This window comes from Cyrtonyx montezumae, unplaced genomic scaffold (genome assembly GCF_038088225.1).
Source record: "Cyrtonyx montezumae isolate F1298 unplaced genomic scaffold, pur_monq_1.0 scaffold_29, whole genome shotgun sequence".
Lineage (NCBI taxonomy): Eukaryota > Metazoa > Chordata > Aves > Galliformes > Odontophoridae > Cyrtonyx > Cyrtonyx montezumae.
In genome coordinates, this window is record NW_027072033.1 from 9,754,947 (window position 1) to 9,778,558 (window position 23,612).

Below are 23,612 nucleotides of genomic sequence, written 5' to 3' on the forward strand. Positions count from 1 at the left end.
GATGCTCAGAAATCCAGGGAGAACTTTCACCACTTTGCCTTACACATACACATGTGTATAGCTTTTAAGGACAAGTTGGTATTCAGATCATTGAGTAATTTTAAACCAGACAGTTGTCTCTCCAGTGTACAAGCCCACATACAACACATCTTCATTCTATAGATATTTTCCAAATAATGAAAAATTCATGTATAGGAACACAAACAAAAGCATCTAAAGCACAGTACGCATGTAAGTGCAATGTTATCAAGAAAAGGAATTGAGGAAAATAAGAAGTGCGGCCTTAAAACCAAAGAGTTTTAAGTCAAGGTCTCCCCACTTCTCAGGTGCAGAAACCTAAGTATGCTGCATCATACTTCTGCATATGTGTAAGTCAAATCTAAAATGCAAGCAACTCTCCCATCCCCCCATCTTGCTGAGAATGCAGACTTCCATCATACTCCTTGTCATTATCACAGTTGACATATTTCTCTACAAATACTGAACTTGAGGTTTTACTCCACTAAGGCCACAAGGTAAGAGTTTGCTTTCAAAAAAACCTCATTTCCTTCACATCCCTTTTTTAGTATAACATCTTCATCAATTGTACTTCACTACTCTCAATCCAAATGGGAGAATCCTGTGGGCAGGACAGTGAGAGGGACATTCAGCTATGTCTGGAAAAAATAAATCAATAGATATGGAGAAAACTCAAGAAAGCAACCTCAAATCTACATCCATCCAGGAAGAAACAAAAAAATAACCTTCTTTTTTTTTTAAACATGATGTGCTTTGCTAATGAGTTCCTATGCAATTACCAGGATTTATACTAGGATTTATAACTCCTAGAAGTTACAATTTCATGAGCTAATATGAAGCTAATTTTTATTAGTGGAAGGTAACAATACACTAATCCACGATTCCACCATTGAGACACTTGTCTACCAGGCAAGAGTTTCCTGTCAAAAACTAAGTCTCTTTAACATGTTACCTGAGAAAATTTGTTTCCACAGATTCCTGCTTTTACTTTTCAGCAAAATCAAGCCTCCCAATATCTGCCAAAATTGAAGCTGGATAAAAAGAAGTTTTCCACTGATTATATAGCCAAATTTGGACCAAAGTTAATGTAAGGAAAATTTTTCACATCATACGCTATATTTTGTAAAAATGAAGTTACAAGAAATAGCTGCTGTTCAGGATAGCCTTAGCCATGAGGTCTCCATCTATGAATGCTTTTATAAAAAGTTTTCCACTAATGAAGCCCCAGCTTTGTTAGGCAAGGAGACATTTATGTGGCTGATTTTGTTAGCAGGCAGCATTATCTTACTTAGTAAAAGAAGGAAATACTAGAGCTATGTCTGAGCTACTACTCTCACAATCACCTTTGCTACAGGACCTGCACCTGGTTCACACAAGAGATTCCTTTCTCCCAGAACAGGTATTAAGGGCTTGAAATTTCACAAGCTTAAAAGCACATTACAGGACGAATTACTCCCTACCGCTGCTACCCAGTAAAGACAGCAATGGATAAATCCCAGCATAGAAAAGAAGCTGATGGTCACCAAACTGTCAGTACAGCAGAAACAACACACAGCTGTTTCACCAGATTGATTTTGACAGTTCCATTCTTATGTTCAAACAGAGGTTTGCAAAAATGCAAAGCTTCCCTCATTTCAGGTGTCACAGATATCAGGATAAGTGCCCTTTATGTGAACCCTGGAGCTTTGGATGTGGATCATTTCTCCACACACTATGCCCTCTGGGGTTGTTCTAATAAACCCTGTCATTAGCATTCTGCAGGCTCTAAGAAGTTACTAAGAAAAACAGTCTCAAAGCTTCAGGCTTGTTTCTGTCATTCTCAGATTACAGAGCACACCTTCAGGGATTCGGCCTTTCTGGTAACCCAAAGACAGTAAAATAATACTGCATTCCAAAGACAGAAGAAAGAGGGCAATCAGCAAGCCCTTTGTACCCAGAGAGAAGCAAGGTGGCCTGACACAGCTCATTTAATCTGTTTTATCACTATTTCAACTACCTGTTCTTCCTTCCATTTTTGTCCTCTTCACAACCAGCCAAGGTTCATCTTCACCCATTTTTCCTGAGCTTCCTCGTTACACATTTCAAGTCCTTCACACAAAGTGTGTATACGTTAATGTTTTCCAAGCACACCTTTTGCCTGATGCCAGGCTTAAAATTTCCATGTTAGTTTCTGAACTCCTGCTGAATTTCAAGGACAAATGCCATACAATTTACCCTGATTTTTCAGGTATAAACAACTGCTTCACTGGACAGAGACATCCTGGGATTAGCACTGCTTATTATTTGTATAAATACTGGTGACAGGTCTTTTCTCCATTCTTGTATTTTCTAGTGACCATAAATAAACCTTCTCTTGCATAATTTCCCATGCAAGAAAGCAAGACAGAACAGAAATAACAAGAAATAACAGCAAACAGCTCTAGATGGAAATTACATCACCTTAAGCAACATTGAATACAGAGACTCGGCTAAATACTTATTCCTTCTGGGGAAGACGTGTTGCAGGGTTTTTTTTTTTTTCAGCTGTATAATTTTGAGGTTTTATGATGTAAGAAGCAAAAGAAAAAGCAAAACATATGTCCATCTGCCCAATGCTACTGGCACTTAAGTCTGATACATAATTGACCCATCCCCAAAATTCAAGATTGCCTCAAAACCTAGGCAAGTTGGAGGAAGCCATATAGTAGACTTTTATATGTGATTACATGTTCTCTGTTTTCCTCATCCAGAGGCAACTGCCCTTCTACAATGATGCACAAATTCTTAAAGGTGACATCTGGGTTAACTACAATTTCCTCATGTACAGTAGCAGAAAGGGAGGTGGTGATCTCCTCTTTCTAGTGACAAGTGATTGGAGCAAAGAGCTTAAAGCTATGTCAGGAGAATTTCAGATGGATCTTAAGGAAAAGTTCTTGACTGAGAGAGTGGTGATGCACTTTAACACAAGGAAGTAGTCATGGGCCCAGATTTGTTTGGACAAAGCTTCATATATATGGTTTAACTCTTTGGTTCCCCCTTCTAGAGTCAGAATTTGAATCTGACGGTCTTCATGGGTCTCATCCAACACAGGATATGCTATAATTATATTCTATTATTCCATTTCTTCTTGGATTCCATGTTAACTATCTGAGAGTTAACTTCAGTTTAGAGAGTATCAGTTGACTCAAATGATAAGAAGAAGACAAGATCTGAAACAACATGCTGAATTGCTAATTCAGACATTAGTTATTCAGCCTGCTCTTAACAACTCTTCTCCTGGGAGGTCTTGAGGAAAAAAGTGACAGGGAAAAAAATGGCTAGTCCATGGAGGTTTGAACCTGTACAAAACTAGATAACACTAAATAATACCATTTGCTATTTCCATCAACAATTGGAAGAAATTGTAGATGAAGACCTTTTCATCATCATCCTTCTTTTTCTTAGCATTAATGGTGCTTTGCTGACATCCAGAATACTTCAAAGCTGCAAAATGATGCATTTTTCAAGAGTAAGAATAAGATAAGAATTTCATTTCATGGTCTCTGTGGCCATCTAGCATTACAGAAATTAGAAATAAAGATCATAAATTGACTAGCAATTAACAGGTATAGCTAGTAAGAATTTATGTTTAGCCAGTATGAGTATATATGGAATGTTCTGTAACATGACATGCCCAAGGAAGTGAAGGCAAGTTGGAACTTTCCTGTCTGAAGAAGCATCATGGCGACCTGATACATTCCCCCTGTGCATCCTCCGAACAGAATGAAAGAGGCCTTGGAGAGAATCACCATGTCTATATGTAAGAGGAGTACTGAGACACTTTGGAAACAGCAGGATGGTGATTGGCTGGTGACAAGATAGAATAAGAATTAAGAAATGCAAACTTTTGCTGACGACAAGATAGAATACAAATTAACACGTCAGAGTGCAATTAACAAATGTAAGCCTTTGGTAGTATTGTGAACCTGGAGGACCCAGCCAATGGGAATACAGGGCAGGGGGAGGGCATGGGGGAGACATGGTTCAAAAGCTACAATATTGTTACTTCCTGTAGGTGCGCTTCTGTTGGCAGGATGCCCACCACTGCAATCGTGAATTATAAATTTCTTCACCAAAGATCCTGTCTCTGAAAAATTATCTCAGACATTTCTGACAGCCTGGCAACAAAAGGTATGGAAAAGGCCAAGATACCACTGTCGTATTCACCATCTTTACTGGTAAAATCAGACTTCAGGATTCTCAGGTGACCATAGGAAAAGCCCTACACAAAACAAGGTTTTAACAAAGGTTAAACCCTGGGGGATGATAATTTGGTTAGGAAACACTCAAACAAACTGGGCATGCACAAGTCCTGATAGAATGCACACACAGGAACTGTGGAATCTTGTCAATGCCACAGCTAGGCCACTTTTGATTACCTCTGAATGACCGAAAACTGGAGAAGGTCCCTGAGGACTGGATCCCCAAGAACTGGAAGAACGCAAATGTCACCTCTGTCTTCAAAAAGGGCAAGAAGGAGATCCTGGGGAACTGCAGACTGGTATGCCTCTTACCTCTCTTCCTGGGGAATATGATGGAGCAAATTCTCCTGCAAATAATTTCCAAATGTATTACGGACAAACAGCTTGGTTCAGGAAGGTCAACAAACCAAGTCCTTTAAAGACATCAAACTGACTTTGAGCTACTAATATGTTCTTTGTGGCAAAGGACAATGTCCTCCTGAGCTGCATTAGGAGTAGCAGTATGAGAATGTTGAGAAAGGTTTCTTACTTCTCAGAAGGAGAGACAGATTTGGGTCCTGTGTTCATATCTAGGCTCCACAGTACAAGAGAGATGGGGAAATAACAGAGCAAGACCAGTAAAGAGCCAAATGGATGCTAAACAATTACAGCATCCTAAGAGGAAACGCGGAGTACACCTGGTTTGCTTAGCAGGGAGAAAAGGAGACTAAGAGGGGACCCCATGGCTCTCTACAAATTCCTGAGGAGAGGAAATTTGAAAGGGAGGTGTCATTCTCTTCTCCTTGTTAACTAATGACACAGCAAAAAGTTGCATCAAGGAAAGTTTAGAATGAACATTAGGAAAAATTTATTTGTTGTGAAGGTGGTCAAAAACACTTGAACAGGTGTCCTAGAAAGTTGGTTCATGTCTGTCAGTGCCCAAAATGAATTTGGAAAATACTCTCATCAATACACTTTAACTTTTAATTGGCGTTGATATGGTCAAGTGGGATTTGATTATCTTCCAACTTGATGTTCCTTCCAACTGTTCTCTTGTATTCTGTTCTGTTGTCTTCTGTACTGTTCTGTTCTATCTCACTAAAAGTGGCTGAAGAGCTGGAAGACCCAAGCCTGAAGAGGAGAAGGCTCAAGTGGATATTATTAATGTATAAATAAGTGATACAAGGACACAAAATAGATGGAGTGAGACTTCTCTCAGCAGTGAATATAAAAGAAGAGGGAATGTACATAAGAGGATACACAGAAAATTCAACTTAAACATAAGAAAAAGCTACTTTACTATGAAAGTGGTTAAACACTAGAATAAGTTACCAAGAGAGGTTGTGGACTCTCCATTTTTGGAGATGCTCAGAATCTCATGATACACAGGCAACCTGCTCTAGAGGACCATGCTTTGAGGAGCTGGACTAGATGATCTCCATCCAGTTTCAACTATTATGTTGTTCTGTGATGTTTCAGTAAGCAGACAGCACCCTTGTAATTGATCTGTACAAGTATTTGAACTCTGCAGTACAGCAGAACTATGGTAGCCCTACCTATGTAAGTTTGCAACTCTGGAAAAACCATAGACCTATACCTGGCTGTGGATTAAAAAATGCCACCAGTTGGTTTAGCATTCAAATCTTGAATGTTCCACATATAGTTCCAAGGAATTAAAAATGAACACAGATGGAAGACTGCTTGTTAAACATTATAGGCGGCTTTATTATCAAGTTCTTTTACAAGCAATAGTAAGTAACCTTGTTCCTTTTAAGTGTTGTCTAAGTATAAAATAAAAAAGGCTTGACCACAATTACTGAGCCTAGAATGTCACCGGAACTACCACCACACTCTCTACATACTTTTTTGTAGTTCCCCAATAGACTTCCTTTGGCTTGAGACTTCCATGTTTCCACTCTGTCCAAGAGCAAAGTTCTTTGAATAGTTTCAGCATAATCTGTTATTTTTTCTTCTATACTTTTGTGCAAACTTTTATTATTTCCAAACAAAAATAATTCCAGAAATGAACTCTGACTGTGAAGTGTTTTAAACTGAACACAGGTGGAGTGTACTGAAATCTAGTAAAAACATAAAATACACTAGGCCTATCAAGGAAACCTACTTCAGTACAAATTACCACATATAAAACTATATAAGAAATCAACAACTGTAGTTATGCAGATAGACTAGGACCTGAAAGGATGTAATAGCTTTTCTTTTAAAATGCATTACACATATCTAACACCAATCAACCTCCTGGAATATAAAATAAAGAATCAACTTTTTCTGATTTTCCCTCAATTATAATAAAAATGCTGAGAGTTTTTCATAAACAATAGAATGTATTTTTAACACCTCAGCCACCTGAAAACCATGACCATGTTTGGATACAATAGATGATAGAAGTGTTTTTTCAATGATATTTCGGTTAACAGAAAAAAAAATACTTTCCTTGCTAAAAGCATAACCCTTAAAGACAAAAGGCATGCTGCTGAAAAGTCTGGTTTAGCCTGAAACCCTTCGAAATCCTACTTCTATTTAACACAGTCCTGTCCTGCAATTTATCAGTCACTGCTGGGAAATTTTTTTTTCACTGATGTCCAAAAGAAAGAAAATCACAATGCAATGATAACTCCTGCAGTATTTCTCTTTTCTCTTCTGTGTTTCGCTGCTGCTCATTCTACTTTGTCCTGTGCTACCATTTTCTTAGAGTCCTTTTCTAGTAATTGAGCATAAGCACAATACTTGAGCAATGGTCAAAACTTGGCAAAATGTATTAGTTCATTATTTGTTACCATCAAAATACATCTTCGATAGAATCACCTACCATACAGTAATCTGGATAAGAAAAAAAAAATACACTAGCATGCTGGAAAACAAAAGCCTGCACTCAAATTTGCAAAATCTCATGATTGCATAGAGATTGATTTGTTTCCTGCATTATATTCTATGATATTACTTAGGTAATTAATACAAATGAAGAAGCCTTGATGCAAACAAACAAGGAGATAATGAAGAATTATTCTGTTAAAAGTGGGTTCCTGCAACAGATCTCTTGCTCACATGTATCCACACATATTAGTGTTCAAATCCCCAATGCAAAAGGGGCAGGGGGAGGCTGGCACTGCTTTTCAGGCAAATTTATTGAGAAGAGCAAATGAGAATGGAGGCCAGTCTAGTAGCAAAGCCAGAGTGTAATTAGAGACAGCTTCAAAGCGGACCTAGAGTCTCTAGGGAAGACAGTGAACCCATCTAGATTCAGAAGAATGTTGGAAAAGCTTGCCTGGTTGTTGGAAAGCAAGCCACATCCACATAAGTCACTGATAGTATTCACATGTGCCCAAGGCTCCTGGCAGTAATGCAGCAGCATAATGCTGAGCAAATCTTAACTCTGCTTTACTAGAAAAGGCAATCAGAGAACTGGCTACCTTCAGCTGATGCAGGTGACACTTAGGACAGGTGTATATCATGATGAGGAATTTCAGAGCAGTAGGGACAAGCATTAGAACCACATCAGCTATGAGAGTACAGCAAAGCCCAAGCCTTAACTCGGAGAACAAGATCTACATAAGCTATGCCTACTTCCTGTCAGGGATTTGCACAGAGCAGAGTGATACCATAAGAAGATAACACATTACAGTCTTTTTGCAGGCTTTAACAGACATTATCAGCCAACTTTCATTACCTACCTGCACTCATACACAGGACCTTTTTTATGTTAAGTTTGTAACCACAGCTCCCTGCTTCATGTGAAGACATTCTCACAGAGTTCAAATACAAATGTTTTTATGTTGTTTAAATAAACGTTTTCCTTCCCATATCTAGGCCTTCCATCCTAACCAAAGTAGTAGCCACTGAGACCAGAAAACATCACATGGATCCAGACCACACTTCAGTTCTCTCTGTCCCAAGGACCATATGGTTAATAATGCACAAAATGCAGTAACTCTCTACGAATCATAATCTGCATGGTTCCTCGCTTTTTCACTTTCCTGGAGCCAGAACAAAGGGCGACCATCACGGCAAAACAATCCTGATTATACTCTTCATACATCGCCAGACTAATGTATCTATGGGTGGTTAACCTTACCAAGTTAGGTATGCCTCTGTATGGATTCCTGCTGGCTGCTAAGAATCAGAGTATTTTTTCCCAGATGAAAAATGTTCTTCTCCAAAATAGGGACAAAATTCCTTTGTAGTCATGAAGGTACAGTGAAGGAGGTAATGTTCTACAGTAGAAAGAGAAAGGTGAAAGCATGCCTCTCTCCTTCCACTTCTAGGGTCCCTTAGATTCACATCCTTCGGCATTTTATTCTTTTGGATGTGCTTTTGAAAGGTTTATTCAATCACTGGCATAACCTCTTACTACCTTTCACCTAAGCTCTGTACTTCTGACATTCCACCTTGGTTGGCAAGAGACTGTGTGTAAGAGTTTTCATCTAAGCATTACAGTTCTTTCAGTATCAGTGACTGTGAATAAGAAACAAATCTGTAACTAATAAATTCTGTAATCAGTGCATACTGCAAGCTCTCTGCATATTGGAGAAAGTTCTCCTAGTATTACACAGCTATCAGAACAGACTTTTGTCCACCACAGAAAAAGTACTGATCCTTCTCTAAACCAAGGCAAACATTTGTGCAAAGTTTCTAATGGATGTGGAAAGAATGCCATCAGGTTGAAGATCACCTCAATCACATACCAGCTCCAAATGCAAAAAAGAAGCTCTTGTCTGGATATTCTTCCAGCAGGTCCTTCACTCTCCTTCCCATTCGCTCATTTCGCTTGTAGATGAGCTCCTGACGAAAGTACCTGTCTATCTCTTGGGCAGTAATACGCTCATGGGCTGGCATTGTAGCATTAATGAAATTTGGGACCTAAGAAAGAAAGAAAGAAGTCTTCAAAAAAAGGGCTGTTTATTTCAGACAGCCACCATGCACAGGCATTTTGCTTTATCACTGAATGTCAACACACATCCAACAGGACAAAACTCAGACAAAAAATAACAAACTTACACTGATACATAATGCCATTTCTCTCAACACATCATTTTATAAGCCAGCCAGACTACTGTAATTATTTTATGCAAAGCGAATAAATACTTGCAGATTTCCACACTATCGATCCCAAGTCATGTTAGACTATTTGCCCCCAGCTATCTTTAGCTACATAACTCTTCCTGAAATAACCAAGTGTATGACACAACTATAATTATAATTACACTCTTCTAGGAGAGTATGACTGGTTTCAGACCCTTAGAGTTGTCAAAAAATAAGCATGCACTCCAAACTAGTTAACATAAAGATATCAAAATTTTCCAAAAGGAGGGCCAGATTTTGTCAGAAAACACAATTAAACCAGCTCTAGTTTTCCTGTTTTCAAGGTATCTTTTCCAATGCTGTGTTCTTCTCCTAGGGCTGCCAGGACAGCTGTAGCTGCAACTTCTTGCAAGTGGAGAGAATTGTAGGTTGTGAGTTGCAGCCACTGTGGAATCTTCCACAAGTAGCTTTGGACACTGCAATTTGAGAGATTGATAAAGGAAAGGGTCTGAAAGGGATAGTTCCCGGGGAAAAAGAGCAACTAAGCTAGGTACTTTCCTTTGCAAGGATGTAGCACCTGAAGAGGCTCTGATTCACTGTCTATCGCCACCTGCTGCAAAACGGTGTTTAGTCCACAATGGGACATCTATTGGTCAAGCAGAGGTCATACACAGATCACAGCGTTCCCTTTGAAAGTGTAAGCCGTTTGTATTTCAAGCTATTACTATTCAACTCAACTACCCTGCAGAGGGACTTCTTCTGTAAGTAAAGGGCATTTGCCTCTTCAGAGACATGCATGTCTTGGCACTAGCTGCTCTCTCCAAGACCCTCAAGGCAATGGCAGCTGTCTGCACTTGGTGACACTTCAGCAGAATAGTAGTGTACCATCTGTACACTGTAACATTGCTAAACTCCTTCGAGAAGCCCTTTCAAATTTACGAATGAAATGCACTGTGAAGAGCTAAGTATTATTAATGGCCAGGTTGCCACCACTGGCAGGCTGAAGTGTGTACAGGACAGGAAGGTAACACAAGAGTGCAAAGCACCGTGCCAGAAAAGCAAGGGTTAGTATGATGGTATTTCCAGCTCTGTGGCACTGCACCATACATATCAAAAGCTCATAGGAAATCTGCTACTCAGCAGGGAGAGCTCAGATACCAACAGACACTCTGTTAGCACTGCCAGGCTATAGCAACATTTACACTGAAGTGTATGAATAGCCAGGCAGTTCCTCATACACATGAATAAAGAGAGTACACATGATGTATCAGACCGAGGTTAGCTAATCTAACATCCCAAACAGGCCAAATTGGTCCCTGCTGGGCATTTTCCTGTAGTTTAAAGATCAGAGCATTGCATTCCTCTGTGCTGCTTGGGAAACCATCTCCACAAATGAAGTCTGTGAGGCCTCTGACATTCTCTTTTCTTTGACATTCAGTCTAAATCTATCTTTGTTTCATTCAATTTCTCATCTTTGGGCCTTGTCCATAGTATGAAATCATACTGATAGGGAAAATTAAAAAGCTTGCAACTCAGCCTTACCCAAGTATCACACTCAAGAAATCAATTCTCTGAGAAATCACTGCACAAAGGAGTCTACTTCTGCTCTCTGTTGGCACTAACATTTGTTCCTACCCAAGTTATCACAATCCCAAAGGATACCTAGGAAAATAAACAATTAACGCATTGAGCATTTATGGTAAAGTAAATACAGCACTCATCCACAAGGGAAAGACAGATGCACCTTCGCTGCTTGTGTGCATTAAGATGGCGGTGAGCTACTGCAAGTTCCTGGAGGAGGAGATGCAGGAAGCAGACACATTAGAGAGCCAGTCAGGTATCTTTGGCACTTGCCTACTAAGGGCCTGCCTGAGGGGAGACGAGCGTGAGATGAGGTTAGTACTACTGGGATGTATGCATAGTACACGGGCTGTGGTGGCAAGACTCACTTGAGAAGTGTCATGGTTGAAGATGATGGAGCTGAGGTCTCCACAGTTGTAATGCTTGATAAGATCTTCTGTCGTATAGGGTATCTGGAAACTGCCTGCTCGGAGGCTCTCCTGCTGCAAGAGAGTCTGATTCAAAGCAAAGATCACCTGGGCGAGGGGAGAGGGAGGAAAAGACAGAGTTCCTTGTAAGTTCTTGTCTGGCTCCTTGAGGTGGTCAAAGACATGCGGCTAACCTCTGAGAACTCGTTGAAACTGCTCCCACTCTGAGCACCCTAATCCACATTTCACCAACCCAGGCCTCCTCCAGGTCCATAGCTATTGGCATGTCAGGTCCCACAAATCTAAGCATAGGAAATGAACACATAATTCCATGTGGTTTTGCCTGTAATGTAATTACACGCTAGAATATAAAAAGATATAAAAGTGCAGACTGGGGGAAGAGCCTTCTGTATTTCTCCAGTCCTTTGAAGGAAGGGCATTCTTGCACCCCTAGACAACAGTATCCCAGCCTACAGAGTCCTAGGCCAAACTGGCTCCTATCCCCACACTTCAAATAAACACAGCTTGCTCTTGTTCATCCCTTCTTTCTCATCCATAAAGAAGTTTTCACCCTATTACTTGGTACATCATCCCACACCCCACACTAGGAACCATGAGAGTGGCTGGCAGCACCATAAGCTGCCATCTTCCCCACAGGTGCAGTGTGTGGACAGCTGCACCTGGGTGATGCTCCCTCCTCCACACTGAGGTGCATTCTCAGAAAATGAATGCCCTCTCTCCCTATGCCTTAAACTGAGCATATACCGGAACAACCACCCAGAATGGTGTCCTACCCCTCAGGGATAGGAGCAGGAGTCATCTCCAGATCTTGTTGTGCCAGTGTCATTTGGTGGTGGCCTCAAGGCCTCACCCAGAGAGTTGCCACCCAATATGTCTTGCCATGGGCACTCCCTCAGATCATCAGCACTTGAAAGGCAAAAGAAAGCAACAAGCTTTCATGTTAACTACTGGCATGTAGTCATTTATTTCTAGAGCAAGTCAGCTGAGGAATGTCTGCTGAGAGGGTTATTTTCCAAGCTCAGATGACTCTGTTCAGCATGATGAGGACCCTACAGAATTTACTTTTCTTGGAGATTGGCTTTAAACACCATCCAAAGTAATACAGAACTGGAGTTATTTGCCAACATGAAATTCACACATAAGTTAACACATTCTTTGCTTACTCATATTGTGTGAACCAAACCTTGGGTTTTGAGGACAGACAGGGTAGATGTAGGAATGACTTCCTCCTACCTAGTACAGTCCAGAAAAGTACATAGAACTTGAAGTCACGCTGTCCCCGCTGCAGCTAAAAATGCCCCCATGGCTCCAAATCACCACATATTGAGCTGAATATGATAATCAAAATTTAATGCTAATTCTAGAAATGTGCTCACGAACAGAAATTTCATTCCCATCTCATGTGTTTAAAAAGGGCAAAAATTCATTCAGCTTATGCAAACTGCACCATTTTAAAGTCGTCACTAAGGAAAGTTGCATCAGACTAACCAGTGGCGATACTGCAAAGACATTTGCTTTATTTGGACGTAAACAAAAACAAATGGAAATCACTTTATTTCTGGACATAAGTTTTCATGGAGGCTCGAGTTCGTCGTAATCTGAAGCCATTGTTTTCCATTTGTCTGGCTTCAGTTCCCACAGAGAGAAGCCCTAATGGATGTTAATGACCAGATGAGATCCACTGAGACAGAAGCCAAGTCTATCCCGAAAATGTAATGCTTCTACAGCCAAGACTGTGAGGTCACGTGACCAAAAGTTCCTGCATACAACCAGTCCAACCAAAAACATTTCCATGCGAACGGCTGATTATTTTCATTACTTGAATTACTATAGCATTGAGATAATTTACCATTCAAGCAATATGGTTCTTACTAGACTCTGCAGCCTTTGAAACAATGACTGGATGGTTCCTGTCCACAGAGTGGCAGTAAGACCTATAAAAGGTTCCTCTGCTGGTCAGATAGCTCTGCCTCAATGCATACCAGAGAGGCTTTGCAATCTTTACAGTCTGTTTTCCAATCCAAACACAAGCCAACAGAGGGTAGTAATCTCAGTTGAGAAAACGGTGACTTGCTGGATGAGACATAAAACCAAAGCAAACCTTTCCTCTCTTACAGACTGCGCTCCTGCTTTTGCTTTCTCTGGGCTGCCTCTCTGCAGGCTACTCTCTACAAACCTCTTCCCTACAGCCTCGCTTCATGTTTTAGAGGAAACAGACAAAGTCTCTCCCCGAGTCAGCCTTACCCACGTGTCTTGGAAGGCAGCAACCAGGTTATCTCACACAGGCAACTTTCTTCCTTATGCCCACTCAATAGCAATAAAAAACTAGCACACAGTAAACTGCAGATGGCTGAATAGATCTGCCTTGAGGGCACAGTTTAAAACTGGAATGACTACCTGCAGATATGAAAGATTACTGCACACATTTACACAAGAATAGCAACAACTCCCACAACTTTCAAGTTTCCAGACATACTGCCTGCATGACAGATCTCTGGCCTACAGTATTTTTTTCTGCAGATGGAAAACTTGATACTGGATGCATGTAGAAATCTCAAGATAGCAGCAGCTGAAGGACTCGCCTGCCCAGATAAGGAAGGCTTTTCTTAATGAGGTGGACCGTGTTTCACATCACAGAACAAATGAAGTGTCAAAGATTACTGGCTGAGATCCCTACACACAGCCCTTATCACAACTGCCTGGGGACCCCACAGCACTGCTGGTCAGCTTTCACGGCGCTTTGTGCACTACTTTTCCTTGGCATGGAGGACTGACAGGTCATATTTCCCCACAAGTAACATCTTTGCTTCTTTGGCTCTTGTCTTGCATTCCATTGCTATGCGCAGCACCTAGGAGTCAAGTCAAACAAGAATTACATCGTGGTGAGGGGACTTTCATGTTGCTATGTGAGGGACAGAGGTGAACTCAGCTTGTTTGCTGGCAGCAGCAGCAGCCTCCCACAGCACCATTCTTAATCACAACTCTAACTCTTAAGAGGCAGAAAAGCCAAAATACGACAAATGGTCAGGAATCAAAAGAGGATCAATTGCCTTGATGATTAGTCCTCCCTAATGAGCTACAGTAACTCATGTCATCAGGCTTTGCATAACTGGAGGTTAGGAGATGCCTTTGGCAAAAATATCCTTCACATTAGCTGGTCTGAATTCAATGATGGCACCTGCTGAAGGAGGATCATGGCAGACCCACGGAACAACTACACAGGATTACAACTTAGCGTAAGTATATGCAGAGCTCTCTCAAAGGAATGTCATAGCTTATCTTCATTTCTGCATCACGTGCACCTTCCTGGAGGAAGAGTGACTGCCAGGCAGAAAGAGAGCTGTTGGGGTAAAGACAGAGTTGTTAGCAGCATCAAGTGTTGCTTAAAGTCATGCCCCAGGGTGAAGGTTATCTTTGGTAAATAGTAATGGATAATACCATCAGGATCTCAAAGGAAGGAAGATCCCTGAACCTTCTGTTCTTAAACAATTTAATTTGCTAAGGTGAGTCTTGTCAGATGTTGATAGCTCTTTTCTGTCATTATTTCTGAAAGAAAATATAAGACTAGATATAAAACAATACTTAATGAAGACTAGAGTCATCAAACTTTTGGGACTGGATCCCAGTCTTGTTTACCAAAGGTAAAAAGCAGAAAGACAACAGAGCATGAGATAGAGAAGCAGGGATCAAATCAGCAGCTGATCTGCAACTGCTCTATTTGACTGGCACAAATGCAACTGTCTGACTTCCTGAATCTCAGTTTAGTTCTGGAGTCCCTTCATTTCTAATCCGTTAAAACAACAGAAAAAGAGGAAAAGGTTGAAAATATTGTTTCAGCTTTGCTTAGAAATTAAAGCCAAAAATCTGTGCTGTGCTGAATTCCTCAAACAAGTGTTACACAGTTTTGTGTCTATCTTCCAGTTGTTTCTTCCACTGTACTCTATTAATTCAAAAATATTCTTTGTTTTGGAATCTGCAGAAATCACTCAACATTTGCCCTTCCTGCAAGACTACTCTTCCTTAATTCACACTCTCCACCCCCCATCCCCCTTGCAACTTTACCATACCCTGCTCCATTAAGTGTATTCATACTGGCATCAAAGCATCTCCTGAAAAGATGTACTGGGAGAACAAAAGTAACAAGTTTATTATAAAGGGATTTTTTCCTCCCACCTCCCATTTCCACTGTGATCTCTCTGTCTTCCCCCAGCCCTCTCCCTTTTTGTACTGTGGAAAAAATCGATTAAGCTCTCTGGAATAGATCTTGCAGCAAGCTTCTTTCTCCTCCTGGAGATTTCTTCAGCTGTCAGGAGACACTTGTCCCCTCTGCCAGCATTGTTGGAGTGGCCTACTAGGCTAAGGGGGTGGAAAAAAGAAGGCTAGAGCCCAGCAGATGCCTTTTTTGTCAAAGACAAAAGACCCCCTGCCATCCTCTGCATTTCTCAGCACTTTCATCCATACTGGATCAAAGTGCTGTTCTGCATATGAAAGGATCTGGCATTATGTGCCTCAAATTAGCCTATCGCCATCCCGCTAGCCTCCAAGTCTTGCCAACAAAAGCGTTCACATCTGTTCCATCATTTGCTTCATCTTTGTTTTTTCTTTCCTCTCAACTCTCAGTTTTTGAGGCCATTCAGCCCCTTGAATCATACTCTAGGCAGCATCTTCCTTGCCCTGCGATCACTCAGCCAGACAATTTGCTTTTAATTGTCTTATGGAATCACAGGCTGATTGGGTCCTTCCTAGTGACTAACTGCATCCATCACAGCTTCCATTCAGCCTCTTCAGCTAGTTCATTCCTCCTTCCTTCTTCTCAAAAGCATGCTTCTCTTCTTGCTCTTCACCTGGAAGAGACAACTGTTCCTCTGGGCCAATGAATCCTACTGCCTCAAATTAAAGACAGCTTCAAATCAAAGGCATCATGACTATGAAAGTCAGTTACCCTTCTTTATTACGTTAATGGTCCTCCAAGCAAAGTGCTGAGAAGAAAGTGGGATTCCTTGTTCCAGTGTGAGACAGATTCTTAGTTGCGCATGCACCTCAGACTCCGGAAGTTGCAACACAGCTGTCATGAGGAACCCTGCAAACACTGTTCTGCACACACAGGCCTAAGTTTGATTTTGGCAAGGACTGAGAATACCAAGGGAAAATTTAATTTGCCATCTGCATCCTTCAGAGGCATCTAAATCACTTCCAGGGCTATTGTACTGGATTAGGTGTTCCTGGTCACCTCTGCAGAAATCTTTTGTGGAGATAAAAGATTATCTTCTTAAATAAGACTGTGCATGAGAAATGTGCATGAGAACTTCTTCACAGTGCAGTGATGGAGCAGTAGCACAGGCTGTCCAGAGAGGTGGTGGAGTCTCCTTCTCTGGAGATGTTCAGGACCCGCATGGATGCCTACCTGTGCAACCTGGGCTAGGGAGCTGCTTTGGCAGGGGGTTGGAATAAATGATCTCTGGAGGTTCCTTCTAACCCCTACAATTCTGTGATTCTGTGATTCAGGTGACTGGAAAAGACAAATGTGAGAGCTCACTTAAAGAATGAAAGATGAGCATTCAAGTAACTGAAACACATGGAAATAGAAACTATTCAGAGTTACCTGTGAGCTTCAAGTTTCCCATGGTTTTATTTATGGCATTTTCTCACAAAAGACAGCACAGCAAAGAGAAGGAGACCTCTTCCCTAAAACCATCATCCAAGGCTCTCAGATACACAGTTTGCTTCAAGTCAGACAACTCAGATGGTGGCAGAATTAATGGCACTGAGTTACTTGGTCCTTGGTTTGTTGGCAGCGAATTCACAATGGCAATTTCTGGTACCAGGACCTTGCAGAACCTCTTGCAGAACTGAACAAAAAGAAGCTTTGAACATGTTTCATTATTACCTGAATGTATAATACATAAACCAATCACCCCCAATTAGGAGCTACAGAAACAAGGGGCTTCCAATACTTTGTCAGGCACTGCTGAAGCACTGAATGAATTTATCATTCCCCTCCTGATGCAGGAGAATTGTAGATTATGCCAAGTTGGAATAACACTGTTTACATTGCTGCTAGAAGAAATACCAATTTGGACTGTAATAGACTGCATTATTCTATAGCCTTTTGTTGGAGTCATTTACGCAGTTTTAAGGCTCTTGTTTCTACTGACTGTGGGAGAAATAAACACCGTTCTAAGTGCTGAATGTGGAGACAAACAGTGGAAAAGATTGCTGCTGTCCAACAGGTCAGTTTGCAGTTCACAGCTGGACACCTCCATGGCCTTGCTGACACTTGCTCTTGTCTTTCCACAGAACTAGTAACATGGCTGCGAGCACACAGGGGCAAGTTTGCAGGAACAGTAACGTCTTAGATACACAGCGCACTCAAGTCTGAAACTACTACCATCATTTTTTGTGGATCTTCTCTAGTCGTAAGATCAGAATAATTTAGAAAAGGAATTTTATAGTGGCTTGAGTGCTTCTCCCTGTTTCTGTCAAGCAGATGTAAGTTGCTTGCAAAACTCATATAAACATGAGCAAAACAAGACTATAAAGCTAACAGAGCAAACAATCTTACCATTACAGTGTGAGGACCAAGCCCAGGCATTTATCATATGCCTTCTGGTAACCATGCAACAAAATATTTTGGATTTTCTTGAAGTTCTGTCAGCTGGGAAATGCACACTCCTTATAAAATACTCAGCATTGATAAAATATTTTTTCCACTCAACAGACCAATTAGATTTTGGGACTCTGGCTGCTGTTCCAAACAGAGTAAGAACTTTAAACCAGTGTTTATGTCAAAGCAACTCAAAGTGCCTTCAAGAGAAGCACTTGGATTCCAAATGAGGAACTGTAGAGCAATATGACCTTCTCAAGGTTCATGGGAGGAAGAAAGTTTATATCAGAGGCAGATGCCAAGAAAAAGCTCAGAAAAAGCTGAAATTATCCCCAGCTGGCTTCAGGCAAATTAAAGACTCAAAGTTCTCTGTGCAAAAGCTTTCCAAGAGGAACTGTTGACAAAAATTCCACACAAACCTGAAACATAGATCTAAATTCCTCAGAGTAACTGTCAGATCAGTCACAGAAAAAAATGAGTGTACCTGAAGGCAGATTGGGAATTTAAATTCCACCAACTGCAGTTGACTGCACCAGAAGGCAATAACTATTTTTACCTCCTCAGCTCTCCACATTAGGACAAGAGTAGTAGTTCAATTTCAGCCAACACACCAAGCTCCCCCCTGTACAATCTGAAATGCTCTGATTTCCAGATCCATGAAAACTCACCTGCTGTCAATCAAAGAACTGATGTATGTTCAAAATTCTCAAGGACATGTTTTGTTCTTAAAAAGTATCTGGTTTACATAGCATTTCTCGTCTTTCAATTTAATTCCTGGAAGAGAGATTACTTCATGCCAACAATCACGGTGCAGCTGGTACACTGGAGGGGGCCACTCAGCAGGACCTTGAGAGGTTTGACAAATCAGCTGTGCTAACCTCAGACTGCTCAACACCACCTATTGCAAGGTCCTGCACTGGAGCTGCAGCAAGCACAGATATAATTTAGGCAAAGAATGGACTTCAGAGAGGCGATGATTCTTAAGCTGAGGGTGATGGTTGGTGAGAAACTCAATGTGAGCCAGCAATGGGCACCTGCAGCCCAGAAAGCCAATGGCATCCCAGGCTACATCAAAAAGAAACTAGGCCAGCAAGGCAAGGAGATGATTCTTCAATTCTGCTCCATTCCTGTGAGAACCCACTCAGAGCAGTGTGTTCAGCTCTGGCGATCCCAGCATAAGAAGGACACGGACACTGGAGTACAGAGGAGGCCATGACAATGATCAGAGGGCTGGAACACCTTTCCTATGAAAAGAGGCAGAGGAATCTGGGGTTGTTCAGACCATAAGTTCATAAGTTCATAAGGTTGGAAAGGACCTATAAGATCATCTAGTCCAACCATCCTCCTATCACTATCTCTACCTAACTACTAAATTAAATCCTTTAGCACCTCATCTAAACGCTTCTTGAACAGCACTAGGGATGGTGCCTCAACCACCTCCCTAGGCAGGCCATTCCAGTGCCTGACCACTCTTTCAGAAAAGAAATGCTTCCTCAGGTCTAATCTAAATCTTCCCCGGCGCAACTTGTGGCCATTCCCTCTCGTCCTGTCGTTATTTATCAGGGAGAAGAGGCCCACCCCCTCCTCACCACAACCCCCCTTCAGGAAGTGGTAGAGTGCAATAAGGTCTCCTCTGAGCCTCCTCTTCTTCAGACTAAACAATCCCAGCTCCCTCAGCCGCTCCTCATAGGACTTGTGCTCCAGACCCCTCACCAGTTTTGTTGCCCTTCTCTGAACACACTCCAGGGCCTCAATGTCCTTCTTGTAGTGAGGGGCCCAAAACTGAACACAGTACTCGAGGTGCGGCCGTACCAGAGCTGAGTACAGGGGGATGATCACCTCCCTGCTCCTGCTGGCTACACTATTTCTAATACAGGCCAGGATGCTGTTGGCCTTCTTGGCTACCTGGGCACACTGCCGGCTCATGTTGAGCCGATCATCAACCAACAAAGGGAACTGAGGGCCCCATTTGCAGACCAGACCCAAACCTCAGGGAAGTGTGCTGTCTCCCTGGGGCTCGGATCAGGGACATTACTAGAAGACTCCCGGACTTGATACGCCCCACTGACTACTACCCATTACTCGTAGTTCAGGCAGACTGCAATGAAATATCTCAGAGAAGTCTGCGAACTATGAAAAGAGATTTCAGGGGATTAGGGCGATTAGTTCAAGGGGTGGGAGCACAAGTGGTGTTTGCTTCCATACCTTCTGGGGCGGTGAAGGACACAGAATGGGCTAGGAAAACACAGGTGATGAATAACTGGCTGAGAGGTTGGTGTAGAGATAGACACTTTGGGTTTTTTGACCATGGGACAGTTTACTCGGCTCCTGGCCTGTTATCTGTTGATAGGACGCACCTATCCCAAAGGGGGAAACGAATCCTAGCACAGTAGCTAGCTGGACTCATTGAGAGAGCTTAAAACTAGCTGTGACGGGGGAAGGGGATAAAACAGGGCTCACCAGTAAAGAGCCTAAGGAGGCTGTGCTGGAGAAAGGGGCGAGGCAGATATCTCAGCTGAAGTGCATCTATACCAATGCACGAAGCATGGGCAATAAACAAGAAGAGCTTGAAGCCATTGTGAAGCAGGCTATGACCTTGTGGCTATTACAGAAACATGGTGGGACCTCTCCCATGACTGGAATACTGGGATTGATGGCTACAAGCTCTTCAGAAGGGATAGACAGGGAAGAAAGGGTGGTGGCATAGCTCTCTATATCAGAGTGTTTTGATGTTGAAGAGCTAGTGGTTGGAAATGACAAAGTAGAGTGTCTATGGATAAGAATCAGGGAGATAGTCTTTAGGAGTGACATCGTGGTGGGGGTCTGTTATAGACCACCTAGTCAGGATGAAGAAATAGACGAGGTGTTCTATAAACAACTCGTAGATGTTGCACGATGGCCAGCACTCGTTCTCATGGGGGACTTCAACTTCCCTGATATATGCTGGAAATACAATACTGCGCAGAGGAAGCAGTCCTTGAGATTTCTAGAATGTGTGGATGATTGCTTCCTGACACAGCTGGTGCAAGAGCCTACCAGGGGAGATGCCTTGCTTGACCTACTTTTCACTAACAGGGAAGGACTAGTAGGGGATGTGAAGGTTGGAGATTGTCTTGGCCAGAGTGACCATGAAATGGTGGAGTTTGCTATTCTGGGTGACGTCAAGAGGGTGACTAGCAAAACTATTACCTTGGACTTCCGGAGGGCAGACTTTGACCTGTTCAGGACACTTGTTGCAAGGGTCCCTTGGGACTTGCTCCTGAGGGGTAGAGGGGTCCAGGAAGCCTGGATGCTCCTCAAGATGGAAATCTTAAAGGCACAGGAGCAGGCAGTCCCGGAGTCCCGTAAGTCAAGCCGGAGGAGAAAAAGACCAAAAGAGAGAAGGATCCAGGGAGAGCTTACAGTTGTCTTCACTATCTAAGGGGGGTGTACAATAAAGAGGGTGTAGTGATAGAACAAGAATCCATTTGGAACTTTAAGAGATTCCTTCTGTTCAGCTGATCTGTAATAAATCTCACATATCAGGTAAGACATTGGCCTCAAATTATGTAAGACTTTTAATCTGTAGACTTCTGTACCAGTTTCAATGTATACAAAGCAAAAAGAAAAGATAATTTTTTCCCCTTTTAGCCCCAAGGTTTATCAGCTGTATAACAGGTTTATTACTTTCCTTACTGTCAATGGATTACAGGTCAGGTTGGCCCAGTTCTGTGACTAATGGGGTGGGGGGACCCATGGGCTCGTGCCCCTGGAAAAGGGGGAAAAAGTGGCAAGGGTAGGGAGATGGGCCTAAAAATAAAACAGCGTCAACGATTTGAGGAGGAATGCAAGATAACACAATGTAACACAATATAACTAGAATTGAAGCTAATCACAAATAAAACAATAGAGAGAGAGTGTCCAAAAACCATCCATGCAACTGGAGCATTAACTCTTTAGCGCTCAGTGGACTACATGATGTTATGATGTGGAACATCGATAACAAAAAAATCAAAACCATGTCACTTCTCGTTAAACATATTTTATAAATCTGTGTTAAATTAAAAACAAAAAAAACCTGCAGTCTACTAATGTATGAAGTCAGAACAATGATAGCTTAAACTGGATTGCAGTAGCCTTCTAACAGGCATTTACCAGCATTCTCACTTGGAATGGTCTGGAACAAGAAGAATCACAGAAGCAACACAGAAAAATTATTTGGATATTTTGTCAAGCAGGAAAGACATGGAGTATCTCTGAACCCACACCTTCTAAAATAACTAATCAGAGACCTCTTAATCACCTCAGTGAACAAGATAGACAGCAGTCCCAACAATGTGCAAAACTAGTCTTCTTTCACTCTTTCAAATCTTAGATAGCCAAATAAATTTGCAAAAGGCCAGGGCAGGTCATGTTCCCTACATCAGTTCCAGCACATGGTCAAACACACTCACTGTCAGGTTAAGTGTACTGGATAAACATTTGCTTAATGACCTCTTAGAAAAGAAGAGGAATCTGCTAAGAGTCCATCATTTCACTGAGACATAAAGATGACAAAAGTCCGTTAAAATTAAAATGGCCTACAATAAGGAAGATGGCTCTGAGATGTGATGAAACATGCTGATAATACAAGAACAAAGCCCAGCAAGATTTATCTCACAGGCATGTTGTACTTTGACCTTGGAGGAGAACACTTTGATAATTTTTATACACTAGGGAGAACAATGAGTTCACTGGAGGTGTGTGGAAAAGTTAGTGCAATGAGTACCCAATCAACCACTGTTCCATGTATGGAAAAATACATTAGCTAAAGACCTGTAACTTCAACACCAAATCAAAAATATACAATGCAGTGATAATTATCCAAAGCTCAAAGAATCTTAAATACATAATGGTGTATAAGAACATCATTATCCAAATCCTGTCTTGGAAATAATATGCAAACAATGTTATACAACAGCAGTCATTTGAAGACAATCTGATAAAATTAGGACAGAAAGAAAACAATAAGCAGGTAATCAAAGCAACAAAATTCTAATGGCTCCTCTCCAAGCTGGATATGTTCAGGCAAGCTGGACTTTCAGATTAACTAGATCTCTCCCAGGATCAACCTGTTGATTATATTCCACTTTTTGGGAAATAAATGCCCAGGAAAGCCTGTACAGCCCAAATGTCTTTTGCTCAAAAAAAATCGAAAGCGGAAGTTTGAATGAAAACATACCATACACAAATGAAAGTTTCAACATTATTTAGATTATCCACGAAAATATTTGCAGAAGGATCCTTCTGCTTTGCTACACATTTATATGTAATTTATATGCAATTAACGCACATCTACTCTGTCAGGCAACAGCTACTGGAACCCCTTACCCTCATGTCTTTTCAGACACAAACATTAGAGATGGAGTTCCACAACCCAGGCATCTATGCATTGCAGTGACACCTGAAAAAATGTTTAGAGATCACAATGCTGTGGACTGAGATACAAAATAGGTGACTACAATAAGCTAACTATTTGGTCAGGCTATGTTTGTATATACAACACATTCCCACTATCTTGAAAAAAAAAAACAAACATGTTCCCATTATCTTGAAAAAGAAAAAACACTGCCCTTTTGGTATTTCTGGTTAGTCTTCATCTCTTAATCTTTCTAAGCAGAGGTTTCTAAGGTTCCTGAGATGAAGTTGCCTGCTTAGAACAAGACATTTGATATCTGCTACACTATGATTAATGATCCCCAAATCAGAAAAGAATAGTAACAGTTC

General features: G+C 41.5%; 1 protein-coding gene across 1 annotated transcript in view; it reads right to left on the reverse strand.

Annotated features, from left to right (window-relative positions):
- Window positions 1-23,612, reverse strand: part of TRABD2A (TraB domain containing 2A) — an 80,164-nt gene that overhangs the window by 20,004 nt on the left and 36,548 nt on the right. Inside the window, exons 3-4 of the mRNA XM_065740558.1 lie at window positions 11,204-11,350; window positions 8,918-9,092 (exon numbers count right to left, since the gene is read on the reverse strand). Of these exons, the coding sequence (XP_065596630.1) occupies window positions 8,918-9,092; window positions 11,204-11,350 (322 nt within the window). The remainder of the gene's footprint in view (window positions 1-8,917; window positions 9,093-11,203; window positions 11,351-23,612) is intronic.